Source organism: Chroicocephalus ridibundus, chromosome 8 (genome assembly GCF_963924245.1).
Source record: "Chroicocephalus ridibundus chromosome 8, bChrRid1.1, whole genome shotgun sequence".
Taxonomy (NCBI): Eukaryota; Metazoa; Chordata; class Aves; order Charadriiformes; family Laridae; genus Chroicocephalus; species Chroicocephalus ridibundus.
This window is the reverse complement of record NC_086291.1, coordinates 46,856,658-46,880,946: the sequence shown is the minus strand read 5'-3', so window position 1 is coordinate 46,880,946 and position 24,289 is coordinate 46,856,658. Positions and strand designations below refer to the sequence as shown.

The 24,289-nt window shown below is 34.3% G+C and overlaps 1 protein-coding gene across 4 annotated transcripts in view; it reads left to right on the top strand.

The window, feature by feature from the left end:
* The window catches only part of SNX29 (sorting nexin 29), a 120,464-nt gene that overhangs the window by 24,461 nt on the left and 71,714 nt on the right, over positions 1-24,289 (top strand). For all 4 annotated transcript variants that reach the window (XM_063344366.1, XM_063344367.1, XM_063344365.1 and 1 more), the window contains exons 12-15: positions 7,121-7,184; positions 8,452-8,580; positions 17,287-17,369; positions 21,589-21,695. In XM_063344366.1, coding sequence (XP_063200436.1) covers positions 7,121-7,184; positions 8,452-8,580; positions 17,287-17,369; positions 21,589-21,695 — 383 coding nt within the window. The remainder of the gene's footprint in view (positions 1-7,120; positions 7,185-8,451; positions 8,581-17,286; positions 17,370-21,588; positions 21,696-24,289) is intronic.

Genomic DNA, 24,289 nt, shown 5'->3' with positions numbered 1-24,289 from the left:
TTTTGTTCTTACATTTTTATTTTATTTTTCAGTAATAGAATTTTAATGAGAAACTTTCTGATTTTATTGCACGGTATTGATTTTGTTTCGTAGGTGTATTAGGTACCAGCAGGGGCCGCAATTGTTCTCCTTCAGTTGCTCAGTTAGTTCTTGTGAGTAGTTAAGACAGCTATAAAACAGAAAGTAAATATTGATATTTTCAATTCTTGATACTTAGCAATTTGTAAATTAAGTGAACCATGGGATCAACAGAAGCATACATGCTATCATTAGTTTCCCATTTCAGAGAAGGTTTTAGTGGAAGGAAGGGATGAAGCTTGTCAAAACAATCTATAGAGCCAGTAGAATGTTTAGTAAATAATCTAATTATCATTATCATTATAATCAAAATTCAGGTACTATACATATAAGCTAGTACCTTTATAATAGCTGATCCCAGATACATTCAATAAAAATGCTTTCTTCACATTCATTGTTAGTGGTCGTAGATTCTCCATACAGGAAGAATTCAGTGCTATGATAAAGCCAGACACTGAAGCTCTTTTTCTCTATTGCAATTAGCAGCAGAATTATTAAATGGTGAGGCTTATAGCTTGGTTGCATAGCAACTAATTCTAACACATCAGACAAGAAAAATGGAATGCAGTAGTGCAGCAAGAAAAGCTGTGAGGTCTTCAGTGACTGGATTTTTGTGCTTCTTACTTTTGAAGACAAAGCCTGAATTATTTTTTTTTTTAATTTTAAAAAAATCTATTCTTTTTCTGTTTCCTTTCCAATTTACTAGTACAGTACTAACCATTTCTTGGTTCTTTTGATATGTGGGCTGGAAAATTATGTTATGAGAAGCTATAATTTAAAATTTATGCCATTTTGAATGATTTTCCTGAATTTATGTCCCATGCATTTATAAGGTATAGGTTAACTTAGCGGCAGATACGTCTCAAAAAATACTAATACCACTCAAGAGAAATCCTAATCCATAGAGTTAGAGCTTCGTTATGTATGTTGGATCTCATTTGAAAACTTGCCCTACTTTACAGATCGTTATGTCTTATAACCAATTTTATAAAGAATTAAGTTTGTCAGAAGTTTTATATTTATGGGCCTATTCCATTATGTCATTTTCCATTTTTAAAAAAATTGTATTTATCTTGTCATATTTGGATCACAAACAACTTTATGTCTGCTCCAGTTATTGTCATTGGAAGATTATATTTTCAGCACTGTTTTACACCAGAAAAATCTGTCCTACCAGCACAAGTCTCCCCCATTTTTGCAGTGGAAAATGGAAAGTTTGAAAACTTTCATTTTAGAAGGATGCTACGTGTGTCCTTCTTTACAAGGTTCTTTGATTATTGTGCTATTTTTAGTAAATAATTGGGAACTTGTTTTTTCCACTATAATTTTACTCAGTTTTTAAAGTTGGGCTTAACCACAAAGGTTAGCAAAGGTTGTAGCATTGTACATTATTCCATATTTTTTCATATATTCTTGAGAAAGCCCCTGCTTTTCGTGATCACTGAAGAACTTTACTGAATAATCAAACCTACATCCTGGTGGTGTAAGTAAATAAGGTGCATGTTTTTGTACATTCTCTGTCCTCTAAATAGCATCTGACCTGTTCTGTAACTTGGTTGCCACCAGTCACGGACAGGTACTAAATTCTTGTGACTGCTCTGAAAGCACGGAGGGGTTTAAATGTCAACACTGAGAAAAAAGCTGCAGTTTATCTTATGGGCTATACAGTAAGAAGTTCTATACAGTAGAAGGCCAACGCTATCGTCTAATCTGTTTCCTACTAAAATTTGCCCTATTAATAGTGACATGACAGGATAATATTTACAAGGTTTTGAAGCACTAAATAAAACCTTAATAGCCAATGTTCATGCAGGCAGTTTAGGGAGCATGTCTTTAAAGGTCAGACTTCTGATTTAAGCTGTAACTAGTCTGCTGGAAGTTTTATTTGTCTCTGAAAATATCTGTGTAAATTTGCACTCAGGAAAATAAAAAAAGCATTCCTGTAGACTGCTCCCAGCCCACCCTGATATTCTATCTGCAGGATTGCAGAGGAGTGCTGCATGACCTTGTGTACACTGAGAGATGATTTAACTTACAGCTCATTCTTTATAACAGGTGATTGCAAATCATACTTATCCAATCTTTGGCTAAACAGCAGAAGAGTTGTGAAACTTATGACTTTTCTGGAGGTTGCTGGGAAATTGACAGGTGTTTCTTAAAGCATGGCACATCTTTATATATTTCATGCTCTGAATGTGACCTTGTAAAAGCTTTATAGAAGCCAGATTTTGCTTCTAATATGCAAGTGAATTAAAAAATGTTTTAGAACAAATATTTGCTTTATTAGTAATTAAGCACTACAGATTAATTTCAACAACAAAAGATAACTTTTTCTGTTTTAAAAACTGAGGTTTAATACAAAAAAAAATTCATTAGCACATTCCATGATTTTTGTTATCTTTTTTTACTGATAAAGAAAGACCTGGTTTGGAATTATTGGTTTGCACATGGGAATCCTTTTTTTTAAGAAGTTGTTGCAAAAATATCTCTTAAGATTACGTAATTTGAAAGGCTTCACTAGTTATTGTATTATATCTGTCTCTATGAAACTCTGATTATCACTTGAATTTTAGATATGTTGGTGTCGAATGCTGATCCTTAATAACAGTAGTGTATCTCTTTCCATTAATGTTACCTTACAGAACGTAAATGACATATCAAGCACAAAGCAGTTCAGAATTAGGACATAAACTCTTAACATCAAACCGTTTTCTGAAGTGGGTGTACTTGGCCAACCTCCCACAGTTTTATTTAAAAAAAAAAAAAAAAAAAAAAAGAAGAGGGGGAGAAAGATTGAGGTTGTAAAGTCCAGAAGTCAGAAAATGCCAAATTTATGTTTGATGCTATAACTCTTTCTGTCTGTCTTTCTTTCTGTCTTTCTCTAACCCACACAATCAATGAGACATGTCTGCTGAAAAAATTAGGTTATGAGCATCCACTGATCTCAGAGGCAAGCGTAACACACAGACAAAAGCTTATAGACTGTGGATGTTCTGGCAAATTTGAAATGAACCTGCTGCAGTGTATGATACGGGATTTACTTTGTTTGCATTCAGCTGGCTGTTCTGATGTGCTGCTAAAATTTTTCAAGAAGCATAAGTGAGAGTAAGAAATTATGATTTTTGAAAGTTTTGAATTTTATGCCCGAATTAAATAGGATTTAATTAATTTTTTTTAGTTCTATTCAGTTACTTGCATCAAAAGATCATGAAATTAAAGTTTCTGATTTTTTTTCCTGGTAACTTTTTATTTATTTAATTAACACTAGTGAATGTTTGATTCCTTTGTATTTGCTGCAGATGGAGAAGTTAAAGAAGTATTGATGGTAAACTATGTAGTTTTTATCTTTGTTTTGAGTAATTGATAGAAAACGTGACTCCTTAATACTCATCACTTTGAGAAGAAATAATACAGGTATAGCAATGAAGCAGTATCGCTGCTGGGGTAAGCACAGGCTGTACAAGCCTTCTTGGAACCCATGGCTCTTATCCCAGACTAGTTGTTTGTATTGATGCTTTCTTCCGCATCTCCACGGCAATCCGTAGTTGAACTAAATTAGCAAGAAATACGGAGTATGAAGTGTGTTTCCTTTTATGGTCCTAAATTAAGCATTGATTTTTGTCCTATATGTGGTAATGAAATTTGGAGCTTCTGCTTTGTATTGTGAATTCTGTAACTCTTAGAAAAAATGAGGCAAATGGAAATGAAAAGCATTTTTAAAAAAAATGAAAAGCTCTTTTATTTCAAGAGGCTTTTTTCTTCTCCATTTATGCAAGCCATGGTCTTTAATAGAATCTTGCTTTCATGCTCTGTTTATTTATGTGTGTGTTGGAGAGGGGACTGAGAGAAGATGAGATTTTAACCCTGTACTCATGCAAAAGATTCTGGGTGGAATAAAGGAAAGAAGATTAAGTTATTAAGCAAGTTAAGGTTACAATTTCAATAGGCTGGTAAAATTGGAAAAAATGGAGACAATTTATAATAGCTTCACTGTTTAAATGTTAATAAATCAGTACACATTTAAACAGATTGAGTATGCGTACAGGCAATTATTGTAACGTAGTCACCCCAGCATAAGTGCAGAGCCAGCGCTACAGTAACTTCTCTGAGTAGCAATGGCTTTAATTTATTCAGTCAGAGAAATAATAGCAACTAACTCAGATTGTGCATTATCATACTTTAATGCCACTTGAAATATTTAAAATACCATTGGCTTGATGCTTTCTTGAGGAGGGTTCTGAATTCAACTTCATAGTTAAAGACCTTTATTTTTTTATAGAGTATTACTGTACTGAAAGCTTACTATGGATGTTTGTTGCTTGTGTTATGCACTTATACAAGGCTTGAACACTTTTTGGATTATTCTATTTTCCTCATCCTTACAATTTTTTCACAGATAGGCGGATGGATTGTGGTCCATTTTCACAACGCTACGTATTATTTTTTTCAGGACTGTTAACAACCCACCAATTTTCCATTGCAAAAAAAATCTACCAATAAACCACAAAATAACCCAAACAAAAAAACCTCAAAACCTCCAACCTTTCCAATCTGCTCTTAAAGTGGCAGTGTCTTATCATGACCAAAAGAATACCAATAGTGTGTTGAGTTTCATGATCACCAAGTTTGATATTTTATAGCTAAATACAATAACTAAATCTCAGCATGTAGAGTATGGTGGGTTTTTTTGTTTGTCGTCATTCCCCCTCCAAATAAATGCTAGTCAATAAAAGCTATTGTAGACCATCTTTTGAAAAGTAGCCATGAAAATAATGGAGCACAGCATATTTTGTCATATATAATTTTTCCATTACAAGTTTTTCTTCAATTGCTACTTAAATTGCAGTAGTTACCTGGTCACTTCAATGCAATATGAACTTTACTCTTGCCAAAAAGACTATTCCCCCTTTTATTCCTCATTCTTATTGACTAAAAAGGTGTTCTGTTCTGCCCTGACTGCTTTCTGCCACATGCCTTGTGCCAGCAACAATATTAAACTCAACAGTAAGATCACTTGGCAACTGTCTGAAAACGAGCCCAGCAGAAAAAAAAGACAAACAAAACCCAAACCTAATTTTGAGCTGGATCTGTTCCTGCCAGGACACTGTATGTATATAAACACCAGTGCTAGAACAGGGAGATGGTAACAGTGATGGGTAAGGAAAGCTGGAATGTTCTTGTTGCTGAAAACACAACCTTAGCAAGGCTGATTAAAGTAGCCATGTAATCACAGCTTTGGTTTGGAATGTAATATTATCAAGGGAGAAAGCAGATGTCTCCAAACTTTTTTTTTTTTTTAAATGTGTATTTAGTGTTTAATACCCACACATTTCACTTTTCGCTTTTCTACAAGACTTGGAATTTTTTTTTTTTTTTGGTAGCTGTATAGGGAACTCATATAAAGATGCTAAGTTACTGTAGAAAAATAATTGTTCTTTCTGTGCTGAATTAATGGAGTGCAAAATCTCCCTAATGACCTACTGAAATGTTTCTTGCTAATGTCAATTAGTTCTCAAGCTGTAATGTGGAATGGGTAGGAAAGTAATCATCTACTTTCTCCATGGCCAAAGAAGCAGAAATGTTTTGGAAAAAAATCTAGCGTGGAGAAATTGGATTGGCTGATTTCAAGTGATGTGAGAACCCTGCCGAATCCTGCAAGGAGGAAGTTATCAGCAGATAACCAATGCCAGACTGGAATTGTGGTGTCTGCACTGACTGATACATTTGATTGACATAGTAAAACTTTCATGTTTTGTCCATTCTGAGTTTGGCAGACTTACTCTGGTCCAGAGGACAATGTTAAGATTTTTGTGAACTCTTAAAAATTTCTGTAACTATAGAAAATATTAAGAAAGATATGAGTAAATCAGTGAACTGAATGTAAAGGGGAAAAGAGTTGTCCAATGGCTTTGCTTACTTGAAGAAATTAAGTAATACCAGTTCTGTTAGTATGTTTTCAGTAAAAGCACAAAAAATTTGCTGACATCTGCTTTGCATACTTGGAGAGCAGAATTGGCTTATTTACTATATATAAACATAGGAACATTTCATTTAACTGTTAGGAGGGATGTTTTAATATAATTGTGTCCCTGCAGAAGCTTTCATCAAATTATTACATAAATGAAATTGTTATTGAAATTTAAAAAAAATAAATCTATTTTAGGACATGTATCCATCCTGATGTTTGCTAGAAGCCATTTAGATCTTTGAAAACATGTTGTATTTCATGTGTTCATGCAAGATCTGGAAGTTGGTTTAGATTAGATGATTAATATTTTTCTGTAAATTTATAGTACACAGTAATAGTACAGCTGTACAGCTATATGGTAAAACCTTTATAATAGCAGAAGGACTCCAGGTGGGGCAGTGCTTTGAGCTGACACTTTTCTATATGGTATTCAGCTACTCTGGTATCACTGTTAAATGTAACCCTAAAGAAGTCTTTAAAAATTATAAAATTCTGTCATAATCTCTTTATTTTTTTTCTTGATGTAATGACAGAAAGTATTTTTTAAGGTATTTATAGGAAATAAAAAGGTTTTTATGGGAAATTACAGGATTCAGAAATCTCATCTTTAAGGCAGTGTTCAAGACTGAGCTTGAGAAGAGCCATGAAGCAGCAATGACACTTTCTGTACTCTGGTCTCACTGTAATAGTTATATTTCTTGTGTCAGAATTTATAGCAAGGAAGACAAGCAACTTGAAGAAGTAACAGTGTATCTCATTAATATACATGTCATGAAAAGGTGCATTGTCCCATACATCTGCAATTAAAACAATAGAGCTGCAGCCACAGGCAAACTTGTAAACATTTGTATTAAAGCCAGATGCAGACTAATTTAATTTGAATTTAATTTTTGAAAGATTGCTCAAATTAGTGATGAGATTAAGAGCATTTTTATGTGCTTTGTTGAATAGCAAATGATGTTAGCATCATTTTAAGCACATTGCTGAATTAGTGCCACTATGTACACAACTTTTAGATCTGAAATGAGAAAAAATACACACAGAAATTAATCTTTTTTTGTTCCTTCTCTTTAGATGAACTTCGCCAAGCTATTGTGGCCATGATGAATAGAAAGGATGAACTGGAAGAACAAAATAGGTATTTTTCTTTTCCTAGTCAAGAGGCACTATAATTTAAAAAGATCTGTTCTCTAGTCCAAGATGTCCTTTGTGTAAAGATTTGCATAATCTTTGTGTGATCTTTTTGATTATGTATTATCTTTCCGTGAAAGGTAAGCTTAATACTTCAATATTCAACTGTTGATACCGAAGAGTAATGTTTGCAGATCAGCTTTTTCCTTTGAATTTGAATCACATGTAACTCTGTCTATCTTACGAGCTTTTGCCTGTTGTAGCTTTTTCAAAACCAAAACTTATAGTCAAAATATTCTTAAGATCTCTTAAGGTAGCTTTGCAAATGAATAAAAGTTTGCCCTTACACAAATATTCAGAAAATTTCCTTTTTTCCCCTTCTGGTGCAAAGTAGTGTAGGATGTCTAACATTGTTATGCTGAAAGTGGCTGTCATTTGTCTGTGTCCTTATGTTCATTTGGGGCAAAATGATGATGTAAATGTAAAAATGATAAGTCACTTGTTTAAAATGTTATCAAACCTACTTTGTATGTACTTAGTTTATTGGAACACGTCATTAGATGAATGAAAATACAAATCTATTCAAAGTGCACCGTTGTTATGCTGTAGTACAGCTATTTTGGTAACTTACACTTTTCTATAGGTATTTTAATGTTTTTTTTCCCCAGAAGTTGTGACTACCAACTGATCCCATTTTCCTGCCTCTCACCCTCCCCACTCCCGTAATTGCAAGTTATTGCCCCATTCAGCTTCACATTATTTTTGGCGGAGGGACCAGGATACTTTGGGTTTTAACTATTATGCATCATGCTGACCTTTGCTATCTTATCAAAGATTTTACACAAAGGTCTATGGCTGTGCCCTCAATAGAGGCAAGATTCCTGCCTGTCTCCTGCTCTTGCTAGTAGATAGCTTGTAGCAATATGCTTATAGATTATTCCTGAGATGTATATGTTTGCACTGAAGAATTGAGACCTGTTTTCTGCCTGGTAGTACAGTAGATACCATAATAGATTGTGCTTTGGCCATGTTGACGAGATTGTAATACAAACTAATAGTAAGCACTTACAACTGTTCTGATTGGGTCCTTTTTCCTTGTAGCTTTTCATATATTTGTATAATCAAATCAGGTGAATTTATTACATTGAATAATGAAATTTTAGGATGACATTAATAGTATTGTTCAGGCAACCTACTCTGTGATTTGTAGAGTATCCTCTTAATTACTAAGTGGTGTTTGCAGCGTTCTAACAGAGGCTGCTGCCTTCTTCCAGGTCTCTGAGAAATCTGCTTGATGGAGAGATGGAGCATTCTGCAGCGCTAAGGCAGGAAATGGACAACTGGAGAAGGAAAGTAGCAGAACAGGAAGAGCGACATGCCACGAAAGTCCAAGCCTTGGCACGGTAAGAAGCGCTGAAAGTGTCATAAAATGTAACATCAGTGGAATTCTGCATACAAGAAAAAAATCATTTTCAAGTAGTTTAGTTCTCAGTAGAACATAAGTGATTTAGGACTAAAAATCCCATGGACTTTAGTTGAATTTAAACTGAAGAAAACCTTTGAAATTTAGTGGGCTTGTGTTTTTGGTTTTGATAAGTGTTAACAGGAAATGAGAGTTTAAAATGATAGTTAAACCACTGTTATAGCTCCAGAGGAAAGAATATTAGTGAGCTGAATTTATGAGAACATCAAGTTTAATTTTCAAAAGTAAGTAGACTAATACTAAGAAAAATAAGCCATGAAAATAGCAACAGTTAGATAATGAGATTAAATACAAAGGAATACATAGAATCATAGAATCATTTAGGTTGGAAAAGACCCTTGGGATCATCGAGTCCAACCATCAACTCCACTCTACAAAGTTCTCCCTTACACCATATCCCCAACACCACATCTAAATGACTCTTAAACACATTCAGGGATGGTGACTCCACCACCTCCCTGGGCAGCCTATTCCAGTGTCTGACCACTCTTTCTGTGAAGAATTTTTTCCTAATGTCCAGCCTAAACCTACCCTGCTGCAGCTTGAACCCATTCCCTCTTGTTCTATCGCTAATTACCTGTGAGAAGAGACCAGCACCAACCTCTCTACAATGTCCTTTCAAGTAGTTGTAGAGAGCGATGAGGTCTCCCCTCAGCCTCCTCTTCCTCAAACTAAACAGTCCCAGCTCCTTCAACCGCTCCTCATAAGATTTATTCTCCAGGCCCTTCACCAGCTTCGTTGCCCTCCTCTGCACTCGCTCCAGCACCTCGATATCTCTCTCATATGTGTAAGGTAAATGTAAGAAGACTTTTCTCTCTTCTTATATCTGTTTTGCCCAGTTCTGTCCTCCCTCCCTTTTCCTTTTTTAAATTAATTTTTATTTTACTTGATAATTTGGAGATTCTTGGTCTAGCTGTCTGTCCAGTCTGGAACAAATCACAATATAAAGATCCTGGGTTTTTTTCCTTCTATTGCGTATATGATATTCTTAATGTTGTTAAAGTACCTGGTGCTGTCTGCAAACAGTATTTTCCAAACCTCAAATCTGATACAGCTTTAAAATATAAGGGGGTGAGGAGGGGAACAGTGTGGGGAACAGAGGGGAACACCGCGTCATTGTTTATTGTGAACAGGCTGATGTTGCTGTCCCAGAATAATGAAATGCTCATTCTAGTAGAGTAAATGTCTGATTTAATGAATGTGTAAAATGTAGGGTTTTTTTCAAAAATGCAGAAGATAGATTTTTGGGATTCTGGCTGTCTGATCTAGAGCCAGTGTGGACTTTTGGAGACTGTTTCATTTTAACATTATTCCACAGTATTTCCTCTGGTACATGTCTTATATAGTTCCACACTGAGAGTAGTATGGGGACCCATCTCCTCCCAAGTTCGTACGTCAGTCAGATCCTAGTGTCAGTTAAATTGAGTTGGAATATTTATGTATTTAATTATTGATTTCAGTTATATAGAATATGTGTCGGCTGCTGCTGACACAGGTAGCGTTCTGTATGTACCCTCACGTATGTAAGTAGTAAATAATGGATTATCCATCCTCTTCAGTGACATTTCCATCCGATCTGTCGTCCTTCTATCTGATTGTTTATGCATGATTTTGTTTTCCTTGGGCTGATGTTTTTTTCTTGTCCTGTTGTCAGGTTTTCATGGCTTTATCAACCACTGTATCATAAGCAACAGTCGTTGCCAAACAGTATCAACAGTACCAGTTTCTGAAGTGGTGCATCTGCTTCCCTCTAGCTCTGGGAAGGTCACCTGGAACAGGTTGCTCTGGACAATTTCCAGTCAGGTTTTGGGTAGCTCCACAGATAGAGACTCCACAACCCCTCTGGGCAATGGTGTTGTCAGTGACCCTTTGGCACCCTTTGGCAGTGCTCTTCCTAATGCAGTGCCAATGCTGTTGGCTTTTTATGCTGCAAAGGGTGCATTGCTGGCTCGTGGTCAGCTTGTTGTCCACCAGGACTTCCAGATCCTTCTCTGCAGAGCTGCTTTCCAGCCCCCAGCATGTATGGGTGCCTAGGGCTATTCCTCCCCAGATGCAGGACCTTGTATTTCCCCTTGTTGAACTTCAAGGGGTTTGTTTGAGTCCAAATCTCCAGCCTGTCCAGATCCCTTTGAATGGAAGCACAACCGTCTGGTGTATCAGCTGCTCCCCAGTTTTGTATTATCGGTGAAATTGCCGAGGATGCACTCTGTCCCAGTGTCCAGGTCACTAATGAAGGTGTTAAAACAACCTTGGCCTCTGTCCCAGTGTCCAGGTCACTAATGAAGGTGTTAAAACAACCTTGGCCTGGTAGTGACTTGCCTGCAGCTTGACTTTGTGCTGCAGCTATGCCAAAAGAAAAGAATTTTAACTCTCCCCTTATATAAATGTGATTTATCTTAAGAAAGGCTTTTGAAGGCAAATGCTCCCGTAATAGCCTGATTTTCTTCTTACAATTCTAAATAAGCTCTGGAGTAACCTATGATGCCTAAGATATTGGGAATGATTCACATCACATGTATAGTAAACAACAAACCTATCCTGAATGTTAAACAAGATTAGTAATCTGTGCCTTATCACAAAGAGAAGTGTTTGTTTTCTGCATGTGCAGAGTGCCTAGTGTCAGTCATGAAGTACCACAGATGAGATTCTGTAAGCTTTTTATTGCAGAGCAGAACTAGTATCTGAAAATGATAAATATAAAGCTTTCTTAAAAAGAAAGTATTTAGAATGGTACTAATTCTGCTTTTGATTACACATCATACCGATCTACTCACTTTGAGGGAAGGAGAGATATGCCTAAGTGGGTTTGACATTCATGTGATGTAGGGCAATCGAGACAATGCAAATACTTCATCATTTAATATTCACGTTTCAGGGTATAGGAGTTGTATATTCATATTTCTTTGACTCACTTCCCCCACAGTTTTAGAATTTGCAGTGACATATGGGTGAATCAGATATTTGTCATGCACATACCTTTTTAAAGACTAGATATGGAGCTTTTACAACAGGATCTAAAGAGATGCTCACTTAGACTAACTTGCTATTTTTAACAAGTTTATTTAATTTTTCTTATTATTACAGAGACTTTTATTTAATTTATCTTAGTGCTACAGTGACTGGGTATGTTGTGTTGATTGTTCTTCTAAAAGTCAGTTTACCTTGGCACAAGACGAAAACAGTGTTGGGAGCTGCTTAGGTACAAAAAATCATTGTGTCACCGGTTATTTTGGACTTTGGATGAATTTCTTTAATGATTCATTGCAGCTCATTTTCTAGCACATAAGAAACTTTGCATATAGTTATTTTGGAATATAGGTTTTTCTTCTAAATTATTTTGTTTGTTCACTTCGTACACTGTAGGTGATGCTACTGCAATAGTAAGAGTCGTACAATTTTTTTAATAAATAATATTTTAAACCTGGAATTTGGGCAAGCTGAATAATTTGAAGAATTTGAAATAAAAAAAATATTATGAAATGCTTTGTAAGTGCTGCATATACACTAGGTGAGTGAGAGGAAACTAAGTTTCAGATATTTTGTAATAGTGAAATCTCACTGTTTACCTTGAAGACAATTGATCACATGACCAGAGTAGAAAAAATTCCTCAACTGTAATATTCTGAACATCTTAAGGCAAGGAAAATCATTCAGTAACAATCTGACTATTGTAATTTAATGCACAAATATGCGTCGGATTATGAGAGATGCTATTTCTATGTGTCCCCAAAGCTCTTGTGAAGAATTTGACGTAAATATCTCCCTGAAGGTTTTGAGAACACGAATTTCAGTGACACATCAGTCAGTGTTGAAATGATTGCTTCTGGATATCTGCAAAATTGATTTATTTGGCTAGTCTCCTAGACTCTCTGAAGCATCTCTGGTCTCCTAGACAAAATGCTAGCTTACTTAGAGAAATTTTTCTGAGTTTCCAAAGTTCTTTTCGAAAAATGGAAAAATTCTTACGTCATTTTAGTTTCAAGTAGTGGTAATCTCATTCTTCCATGTAAAGTATTTGAATAGCTCTTTCATAACAGTTATGATATTGTTTAAAAAGGAGCAGTCTCAGCATTTAACCTATTTCCTAGCCTTCCGATAGAATAGATTAAATAGACTCTCTAGCATAATTTTATAAGCTGGTTTTTTGTTGTTTTTCTTTTTTTTTTTTTTCCTTGTCAATGAGTCTTTCTCAAATTGCATGGATTATGTCGTGCCAGTGGCTTCTTGGCAGTGGTAAATTTTTTTAATTGAGATTCTTTTTTCTGTATGGAATACTATTACATCCCTTTGCGAGGCAAAGAAATTCATTGAAGTTGACTGTGAAATTGGATAATCTCAGATTGCATATTCTTAGACTATATTCAGAAATGTTGGAGGAAAGCATTTTGCAAAGGACAGGCTTTGTAGCAAGAAAAGCAGATAGAAAGAGAAGGTGATAATGCACTCTGTAGGGAAATGGGGGATGAGAATTTGACAATGCTTTATCTTATACTTTTATGTACCTTCTGTTTACTGTACATTTTGTAACTTAATCTGACTCCTTTTATCTAGTGTCTGTATTATTTAAGCCACACTGCTTTTGGATTTGGCATTTTATATTAATCTGTTTTACAACACTTCCGTCAGAGCCACAGTGCTTCAGTGATGGGTGAAATGATGTGTTGAGCATTTTGAAATGATTGCATCACTACCTTAAGTAGCTTCTTAGGGAGAAGAAAAAATATCTCTTGTCTCTGCTTTTGAAAACTAATTTGAATATTCCTACATTCAATGATGTGTTCCCTGCTTAGTTAGTCAGTGACATGTCACAGTTACAAAACCATTTTATAAAACGTGAGATAAGATAAACAACTTCCTCATATTTCTTATCCATAAAGCCATTTTTTGCTTTTTCAGATGTAATATCAGTGCTAAGATAGAGCATAATTTAGATTTGAGCACAGTCTATGTTGTAAAGCTATCGTGAGAATACTTTTCAGTTGATCATGCTTATGGTGTTTGTATTTCACGACAAGCAGTTAAGTTTATCACATCATTCCTTGTCACAGTTTTTTTTCAGAGCTTGGTTTTATACTATAATCTCATTATATTGTATATAGTTCAACTTCCATTTCTATAAGTAATAGTTCTCATTTTTCTTATTTCATTTAGGGTGTATATTATGACAATTAATTGTCATGTTTCACCTGCTAGTAGTAGGATCATGGGGTAGTTCAGGTTGGAAGACATCTCTGGAAGTCATCTAACCCAACTTCTGCATATAGATTCTACATATTCTTGCTGTACACTGTTTATTTTAATTCATTCTCAAGTTTAATGTAATTTTTTAAATTATTTGGAGATGGTATCTTTATAGTGCTTTCTAAAATACTGAGTTTTTATCAAGACAGACATCTGTTGGATTTTTGGGTTTTTTTTTTTTTTGTTTTTTTTTTTTTTTTGCAACCCTGAATTTAAAAATAAGACAAGTTTTAGGAGCAAGCTCCACAGAAAGCACTTGTTAGTATCTGGTGTTTGTGCCAGAAACTTAATTATGGTATTTTTCAGGCCTCTATAGTTGAGATACATGAGAAATTACTCTTCTTCAAATTGTTGTCTTACCATGCTCATTTTATGGAAGCACTAGAGGAATTTCTGTATCTTTTTCCAGAATTAGTTATGTGGTTTTTTTTTTTCTTTTTATCTTAAGGTATAGGAAAATAAGTCCTATAAGGCCTCTTCCTCTGCAACAAAAATCATAACTTAAAGGTATATTGTTCTTTAACCTTTTAATGAAATGTTTGGAAGTCAGCTCTTCTAAAACACTTTCTTACTGGTATTCATTTGTATTAACAGCCAGAAATCTTATTTTGACATACATAAGATGTGTCTACTTTGACTTGCATAGTAGACTTTAACTGTGCTTCATGTACGTATACACGCATCAATAAGCATAACTATTTCTTACAGAAATTTTATGGACATTACTGGAAAATAACCAACCTCCTTCAACTCCCCTTGTGCCCCCATAGTTTTTAAACGGTATGCTAGAGCACAAGGAAGGTGGGGGAGATTTCACCTGCAGGGCCTTTGTCCTTCTTCAAGAACACAGCAGAAGTCCCAGCAGGGCAGCTGATCCACTGCTGCATTCCATGTGAATAGCATCTCTCTTCCACTGTACTCCCATTGATGTGAGAACATGCTGCTTGTTATCCTGTTACATTCATCCTCTCTGTTATCAGAGTCCTTAAGGAACAGTTGCTACTTTTCCTGGCATGAATTAATTTCTTGGTGAGGATATGCATATACCAGTAATATTGCATGCTATCTTTTCATTCATTATATGCATAAAAGTCAGGTATATGTTTCCCAAAATGTGAACTTGTTTTATGCTTTACTTATGCCTAGAAGTATTTAACATCCTCAACAATAGGTAGCACTGTTGGGTCAGCTCAACAAGAATTTCTGCAGATCTGACCCTTAAGTCCTATACGTGAGTTTCTCTTTCTGTAAAATACTTGCTATGGATATCTGATATAATTCCTCTTGAAGTCATTAAAGATTTTTTTAGTGAGTGCTTGCTAATTTATTTTTTTAAAACATGCTCTGATAAAAAGAGCTATATAAATTCATGTAAATCAGGATGGGCCCTCTTTGGAATCTAGCTAAATAGTAGTAGTGAGAAAAATGTCAAAGAATGAGAAAGAATAAGTTGATAAAGAGGCATATTAGAAAATTGTGACTGGGCCATAGTATCCTACTTTGAATTTCAGTCTTGTATCACAAACCTTAAGTGAATTAAAGTCTTTCTGAAGTTCATTTGTACTGTATCAATTTTACATTGATAGCCACAATAGTAAAAAAAGGATTTTTTCTTTTTTTTAATGCTGTCTCAGTACAGACGGAAGGCACTGAGTCTATTCTCAAATGTAGAAATGAGATGGCGTATGATTATTTCATGAGAATCTTTAAACCTCAATATATTGTAATTGTATACAGTTATTTCCATGCAAATGTATTTACACTTCTGGTGAGAAAGCTTTTTGTCTAGCTGTCATCTGAATATATTTTTCATTAATGAATTATTTAGACTTGTTTCAATATAGTAGATAGAATTAAACTGTGTTTCTGACTTTTTTTCCCCCTTTAATCTGAATATCAGTGTTCATTTCTGGTGGAAAAACTGACTTGTTCTTTGTAGTCTAGGAAATGAAAAATATCATAAACTCATCAAGGACCTCGTTAAAATTTGATAGTTGGGTAATCAATAGTTTCTTCTAAATTATTTAGCAACCTCTTACTAACAGACTGAATAAAATTGAGGTTACGTAGTTCAGAAAACTGATTTGAAATCCATAGAAATATGAATATAGTACTAGTCTAGGGTTTTTATATATGAATATGGTGGCATTGCTCACAACAGCAGTTTATTTTTGCGTGTGTGTGTATATATGATATATTTTTTTTTTGTGTTTGTGTGTATGAGTATATATATAGTATGATAAGGACCATAAAATATATTTGCATGTGTTTCTGAATACTTCTCATTCATAAATAAATTCTCATAAATAAAATGTCTACTTTTTTGTGTATAATCTGTTTACAGCTTTCTGTAATCTGTTACATATCAAGGGTTCATCATTCCTAGAGCTTGTAACACTCCTCTGGCATGATTTTGACCTGTCCATGTTCTCTCTTCTGTCTAACCAGTTGTGGGTTTATTGTATGTGATATGTGCTGCACCTGTAGCACCTGGATATTTCTATCCTAATGTTGTCTTAAAGAAGAGTAAAAGTTGTCTGCATTCATTGTCTTACAACACATTTTAGTTATGTTTCTTCTGTATAAATAATTCTGTCGTACTTAGTTAACTGAATGGGATTAAACAGATAATTGACTTTTCAGACATGCGATTTGTCAGCTTTGTTTAAAATTCTTTTGGTTAGAATCTGTTTTATTTCCCTCTCAAATGTAAACTAAGGTGCTTAATGTTGTTAGGTGGAGCTATGATACTACCTGGTTTGAATACTTATACTTCCGAAAGAAAAATCAGAAGGGCACAGGCACTGAAATATAACAGTCAAAGTGATTAACTTAATTTCTTCTCTTACGGCTTTTATTTAGGAATGATATGTGGAAAAATGTTACCTTGCTGAATTGCTGTCATTTTCCTGCAGTGATAAAGTCTGTTTCTATAGCTGAATTCTTATTTGCTTGACATTAAATACTTGGACAACTAGGAAAATGATTATCTAATTTTATACTGGCTGTTCAGAATTTCCTTGTCTAGTATCCCATCTTTATTTTTTTAATTGACAGTTGATTTAGATAGACTGTGTCATTTTTTTTTCCATTAGTGTAGTATAGTATAGAAAATCTAAATTAAACAGTTAATGAATGTTTTTTGCTTATGAGATAATCTATTTCACTGATGTGTTTATGTGGCCCTGGAAAACTAGTTTTCCTGGTACTCTGCTGTTGATGTGTTATTTAATGTGTAAGTAATTTTTTTTTTTTTCATCCTGCTGACACAACTTAACTAAAGCTTATTATTACAGGTAGTATATTTGTTTCCATTGAAAGGGGCTTCTCTCTGCTTTGAGAAAATAATAATAATATTTATTTGTTCTGTTCTTTTTATGAACAGAGAAAATGAGGTACTGAAAGTGCAACTTAAGAAGTATGTAGGCGCTGTCCAGATGCTCAGAAGAGAAGGGCAAACAGTGGAAGGTAAGGATAAAATGAAGGGAATAAAAATAATCCGTGCACAGGGTTTGTTTTTCTGTATGCTACCATTGAGACAGAGTTTATTAGAGGCAGAGGTATAGTAAGCAAATGATGGGAAGTGACTCCTGGAGTTGTATAAAAACTGACAATGAAAGAATAACCAGTGAACAGCCATGTGTCTGGTTTAAAGAATCTGTGTTTTTTTTCTTTTCTGATTGATTCTGGAATGCATAGATGACCAGACACTCAATCCTGCGCAAGCCTTGGTCCGTAACCAACACTTAAGCCACACAAAACAGTCCTAGTGTGGCTTAGGACATGGTTCACACTTCCACATGCTACCTAGTATGACATCAGACCTCCCTCTATTGGAAAATATCAGCATGTGAGAAGATGGCAGTTCTGTTTCTATGAGAACTGTCCCTGATGCATCTCTGACTGGGCTATTTGCTGTTTTGCGAACAGCTTTGTAATGCAGATTGATATCAAACAAAAAGAATGTTATGTGATGGCATACTATTAAATTACTGCTGAGTAGAAACAATCAAGAAGTCTTTGCTTTCCTTGCTAAGTCTTCATCAAAGCAAATGAAATCATTTATATGAAAGTGGGTTAGCAAGAGATAATGATAAGCCTTATTCATCTCTTCCAACCGTGATAGAGTACTATCTCCCAATAGTGAAAATAACATATTTGATATCTTTTTCTTTTAAGAAAATACCAATGTAGATTTTTGTACATATTTTTACAGTGCATTTTCTGGTAGATAGGTGGTCTTACTTTTTTTCAGTAAGAAACTTTCCAGAAAAAGCTATCAGATGAAAACTTAATTTAAAAATAACTTAAAAGTTAACGTGATATTGGAACATAAGAACAATTATTTTGAGAAGAGAAAGTTTAATATCTCTAGATTATACTGTTAATGTTGTTTCGGAGATCAGTATTTGCAGACTGTTTGAAATAGATTCTGTATTAAGACCAGACATTTCACTTTCTTTGCTTAATTGCTCTGATTCTAATGAGCAGATTTTGTATCTGAAAGATAGCGAGTTAAGTTATCAATAGGATTACCTGTTTTTCTTCAGTGGGCAGTGGTGAGAAAAGTGTCCAAGACACTTGATGACTTGGAGTCTTGATTCTGAATCATCTTCTGGTGGGACCTGGGTTTCCACTGACTTCAGAAGGTGTTTTGAGAGATGAGGTGGCTTTTCACAAATTCGCACCGTCTTTCTTTTTTTTTAATTGTCAATATTGTGGTCATGTAAGTGGCTGTATGAATGAGTACGACGTTAATTCTTCTCTCAAGGGCTAGTCACTCTACTTATCTGTAGTTTAAAAACTTCATTCATCCTTGAAAGGATTTTTGTTAGTGAGAACACATGTTTTTACTTCCGACTTTGCTGGAGTGTAGTGATTCATATTAAGAATTATTCACGAAAACCATCGCTTAAGCTTCTTATAATAGCAGAAATTATCCTTCATTAGATACTGACAGTTTCCATGATGAGTGTAATTATAGGAAAAGAAAAAAAATATTCCTAGGCTAGCTATATTCTGCCATGTTAAAATTATGCAAATTAGTGAGTGATAAGAATAGAAACTGAGTAGGATGGTCAGATTTTATAGATGAAAAGGGGGGATGGAACGGTACCAACATTTCTAAAAATGAATACGTGTATGCTTTATGCTCAAAGGATATTTAATCAATCCACAGTATTTTTCTGTAATATTTATCAGTATTGACCAGAATAAATTTCATCTACATGCACTATTTGTAATAATTTTTCTTATATTTTAACTTCACACGTTGTATTTTTATAAAATGAATTTTTTTTTCTTACATGTCATTGGAGATTTATGTGGAATTTTAGTATTAGTGGGGCCTCTGACTCAAAAGAAGTACTTAAGCATGCAAATAATCTGTCAGAACGAATGTATTTAGATACAATTCAAAAAAGGAGAGGGAAACAAAACAATGTTTTTTTTCTTTTACCAGATTTAGAGAAACTATTACACCCATGGTTTATATTTGTAACTTGCAGTATCTCATCGTAAGCATTCATTGTTTTTTCAGATATGAGCCTTCATAATTAAGAATACTTGCATTTATTAGAAAGAGGTATTTGTACTTTTCAGTACATATATCGTAGTGTAATTTAAGGAAAATTATTGAATTCCAATTGTGGTATAACTTCGTCTTACATCATTTTGTTCTTAATTAGCTTACATGCTTCAAAGGATTACAGAGTATATTTGCAAGACCTGTTTTCTTACTGTGTTCTGAGATTGTGACCATTTTGTGAAGCAAATAGGATGAAGAAACTACTATTTTCTCCTCTTTTGTCATTTTAAGCTAAAATTCTTACCGCTTTCTTATATATTAATTTACACACTCAGAGGTTCTTGACTTCTAACTAGCCTTACATGTAGACAGGGCCATGGAGTTCTGATCTGTTTAAACTCGGAAAACTCCCAGCTGTCCTCTTGCTGTAATGTTAGGAAATTGTGTTCATCAGGGAGGCATAAACTGTTGCATACAACTAATTTCACTGCCGTCCTATCATAATGAGCAATTTCAACGATGATTAATCTTCTTCCAAATGGTATCAAAACAAAAGACTTAAATGTATTGTAGATTTTAGAATGCTATGTGTTTAGACTTTCTGTGAAACTTTTTTGAAAGAGTCAAAATAAATTGAGCTTCTGCTGTTATTTTTATGACTATAAATAGGGAGGAATCAGTGTTTGCTACAATAATCAGATCAGATGCTATTGAGTATGGCTTTTAAATAGTTTCCTAAAATAATAAATGAAACTCAGCATAATACTTTGCTTTGCGGTGACTTAAAAAAACACTCAGCAAATGTGATTATAAATAAATTGCCCAAGAGTCAGAACTGTGTCAAGTTCAGAATATCATACCAGTTTTCAAAATGAGTTATCACTGCCATAGGCTGGGCAGTTTGATACTGGTATTTAAATATTTAATGAATGAGCATCCTGATTTCTCAGCCATCAGCAAGACTTCGATGTGTACCATTTTTCAGACCTCTTTATGTATGTATATGAAAATGCTGATCGTAGAAGTTTCTGGCTGAAGAATTTAAAGAAAGATTTACAAGAAATAGCTCTTAAAATAGCTTTCAAAATTCACCAAAAATAATAATAAACTTCTGAATGTATATAATCTTCCTCAAAGCAAAAATCAGTTCCCAGGCTCAAGAGTATTTATTTAGTCAGCTGAGTTATGGTGTCTTCTATCTACCTGATAGTAGTTGTATATATAGTTTAGATTTTGAAAAATGGTGAAAGTATTTGTTAACCCCCTCTTTTGTTATGGCTTGTTTACTTTATCTGTGCTAACTTGTTTGGGTTTTTGTTTTTTGTTTTTGTTTTGTTTTGTTTTGTTTTTTTTTAGAAATTCACAATCTGTGAGGAAAAGTTGAACTGGACTTTGTGTAGCTTGGGGAAGAGGAAACTTACTTAGAATAGGCCTTAAAGTGATCATCAAATACATAAATGATAGCTAGGAACAGGAATAGAATAAACTGTATTTTTTTTATTCAGTGTGGGTAAGAAAAGTAATGGACTTAAGTGGCAGCCGAAGGAAGTTTGATTAGCTGTCAAGAAAACCGTTCTCAGAAGAATACTTAAATTTAAATAGATTGTGCAGGGAAGCATGAAATCTACATTATTGGAGGTTTCTAGGAATAAATTAGCCAATTAACTGTCAGGAATGAAATAACTACAGCTGATTCTGCTTCATGCCAAAACATGAAATACCAGATGAGGTATGGAATGTCCATTCTCAGCCCTATTTTCTGTAATTTGTATGATATCTAAGAAGTCTGTGCAAGTAATATGAAATGATATTTTGGAAGAGAAGCAGAAAAAAGACTTAAAAGAGAAGCATAGGCTTAGTTTTCAAAGGCTTTGGGTAGGAATTGCTGTTTACTGCCTACATATATTAGGTGGCTGTAATCACAGAGCAGCCAAATGCTTTTACTTTGGATTTTTTTTCTGTTGAGAGTACCTGTCTAAATATTGCTAACTAGAAAGCTCCCTGCAGCGTTTGTACTTCAGTACTTGTAATAGTGTTTAATATTACATCCTATTTTGATACTTCTAGTAACTGTTTCTTTTAGAGCTATTACTTCTGAACATGTTGTCTTAGGTGTTTATGTAATTTAACATTTTAATTTGAGGTATCTCTTTGTTTTAGTTCTGCCAAACATTTGGAGCACTGATGGTGAATTTACTGTTCCAGAGCAAAAGCAAGTAGAAAACAATGAGGAACTAGCCAGCTCTTATGAAAGAAAATTGATTGAGGTAAAGTTTATACTGCACAAATTTTATAGAATCAGAATTGTAACGTAACATTTGAAGCTGTAAATAATTCCTTTGCTTAGTTGTTATTTTTTTTTCCCTCTTATTGTAAAGGAAAAGTTTGATTTGCTCCTTTAAAAAGAAAAAAATTGGAAGATTTAATTTTCAGGCTTCTGTGGTTAAAATACAAATCTGTTCATTCAACTTCAAAGCATATTTAAAGCAATTCAGATAATTAAAAATACTTTTCCTAACAAAGGTACACATTTATACTTTGGTATAAAATGAAGGTTTTAATAAATAAAAAAGTTTCTTAAGGTTATAACTGGTGGTGGTGAAGTTGGAAGCATCACACTCAATAGGTTTCAGGTATTGTATAAGTTAAGTACATAATTGCAGCCATTGCTGTTTCAGTTGAGCTTTAAAATGCAGACATACTGAAATATGTAGCTTTTTCTGTGCTTTCGTAGTGTTTTCTGATTGCCAAACTGTGTTTCATTTTTGTATAGCTTATTGAATACGGCAGTATGGAAACAGACGATGGAAGCTACTAGTTCTGTTGATAATGACCATGTTAGAAAAAGTTCCTAATGCAAGATTCACTTTTAAGACTAACGTAAAATTCATTAAAGAAAAAAAAAAAGAAACATTAGGGTTTCATCCTAAATTTAAATACAAATGATTTCCAGACAAAAGTAATGGAATTTAATATCTAATACCCATATCTCCTATTAAATATTAAATGAACATTTTTATAAAAAGTAAAACAATTCTCTCTCTCTTGCCCAAAATACTCTCAAATTGGATACTCGTATTAACTGATTAACATGAAGATGACTGAAAATGCAGGTCATGCATCAAAGAGATTAATACAGTTCTTCTAAAACATTCATACTTGGTTATCCTTTTCTCATAGGACCATGTGAAACTAATTCTCTCCCTAATGCATACATTTGGTTGGGTTCTTCTGACTCCTTTCCTCTGTTCTGTACCTATCAAAAGAATATCATAATTAAGAACACAGGTAAAATCTCTTTCGGCTTTACAAGCATCCTCCTTAGTTCCACTAAGCTTGTTCTGCATGTTCAGGAATTTGTTGGTAACGCTTCTGAGTTTGTGGAAGACAGTGTTAGCAGTAGCACTGATGATGCAGCAGTGGATGTAACCACTGGAAAACCTTGTTGCAAATCACATCCAGAGGAGAAAGTTTGCATCTGAGTCACGCTAGTCTGTAAGAACATACTCAAAATAGGATGTAACGCCTATAAAAATACACATGTATTTACCAAGAGTCATTACTCCTTTTGCTCTCCGCAAATGAAAAATGTGAAGTCTTATTTTCAAAGGCTAGCCTGTGTTGTGTTCCAAATCGAGGATTAGGATAGAAACCACTCTTGAATGCGGTTCTGGCAGTTCCATTCAGCTAGAGCTGAGTCTGAAAAATGTTTGGACTTAAGAAGTTTTAGTAGCTGTTATTTTTGTGCCTGGTAGACTATTTCAACTGAAGACAAAGATTCCCTTGCATTTCTTGGTAGCTGATCAGGATATTGACGTCTATAAATCTATAGAAGATCTGAAGATCCATAAATCAATTGATTTAACCAAGTGGATAAAGAAAAGTTGCAACTGAAAATTCTGAAGTAATAAAGAAGCTTAAAGAAACTTTTTACTAAATGTTACACTTAATAGTGTTAGAGAAATTTTTGTAAAAATTCTGCATATTTTTTTTACATGGTGTATTTCCTTAGAAGTAGTAATCTATCTAGTTACCACAGTTTCTTCTAAACCCCCAATTCAAAGCTCGTTGGGGTATTGATAGGTCTTCGGATACCTCTCACAATTCCCATGTGTTTTCCAGTGTCATGTGCTTTGGGACTAGAATGCTATTTTGTTTTAGAAGAGAAAGTAGATCGATTTATACAACTCTCAAGCCATGAATAATAAAATGTGTTTAAAATCATTGTAGGATATGTTATTGGAGAGAGCCTGACTTCAGCTTTCTTTGCCGTTTCAGCCTTTGATATTTTTGAACTCAATTCAAGAGTAATTTTAGTGGTGGACTTTAACCTACATTTAATCAAAGTTAAATTGTAGGTTATGCTCATGATGTACTAAATTGTATTACGAGAGAGCTCTGTTAAAGACTCAATAAATGACAATTGCATTTTCAGTTTCCTGGCGTAGACAATTCCTGTCGGACTGGGGAATGAGGAGACCAGCTCCTCTGCTGCAATAACAGGCTTTTGAACTGAAACTTGTATCACAATATATTAATCCCTTATTGTTCTCTAGAAACACTCATTCTTACAGAAATGTTGGAGACAAACCAAACAGTTTAAAAAAGTATCCTTTCCAGCTCTCTAAGGCTTTCCTTGTAGAAGCCTGTACAAGAAACGTTTCTAAGGGTCGGAATTTTTCTACATAAATTAACTAGGAATTGCAGTAGGAATTTAAAGTGCCATAGAAGCCTGCAGTTTGCCTTTTAATTAACTTGAAAATACTCTTGTACCTTTCCCTAAAGCTCACAGACTTAACTTTTTATGTGTTAAGTGTACTGTTGTATTTTTATGCTGTACAAATTGATCTCTGAGCATTTG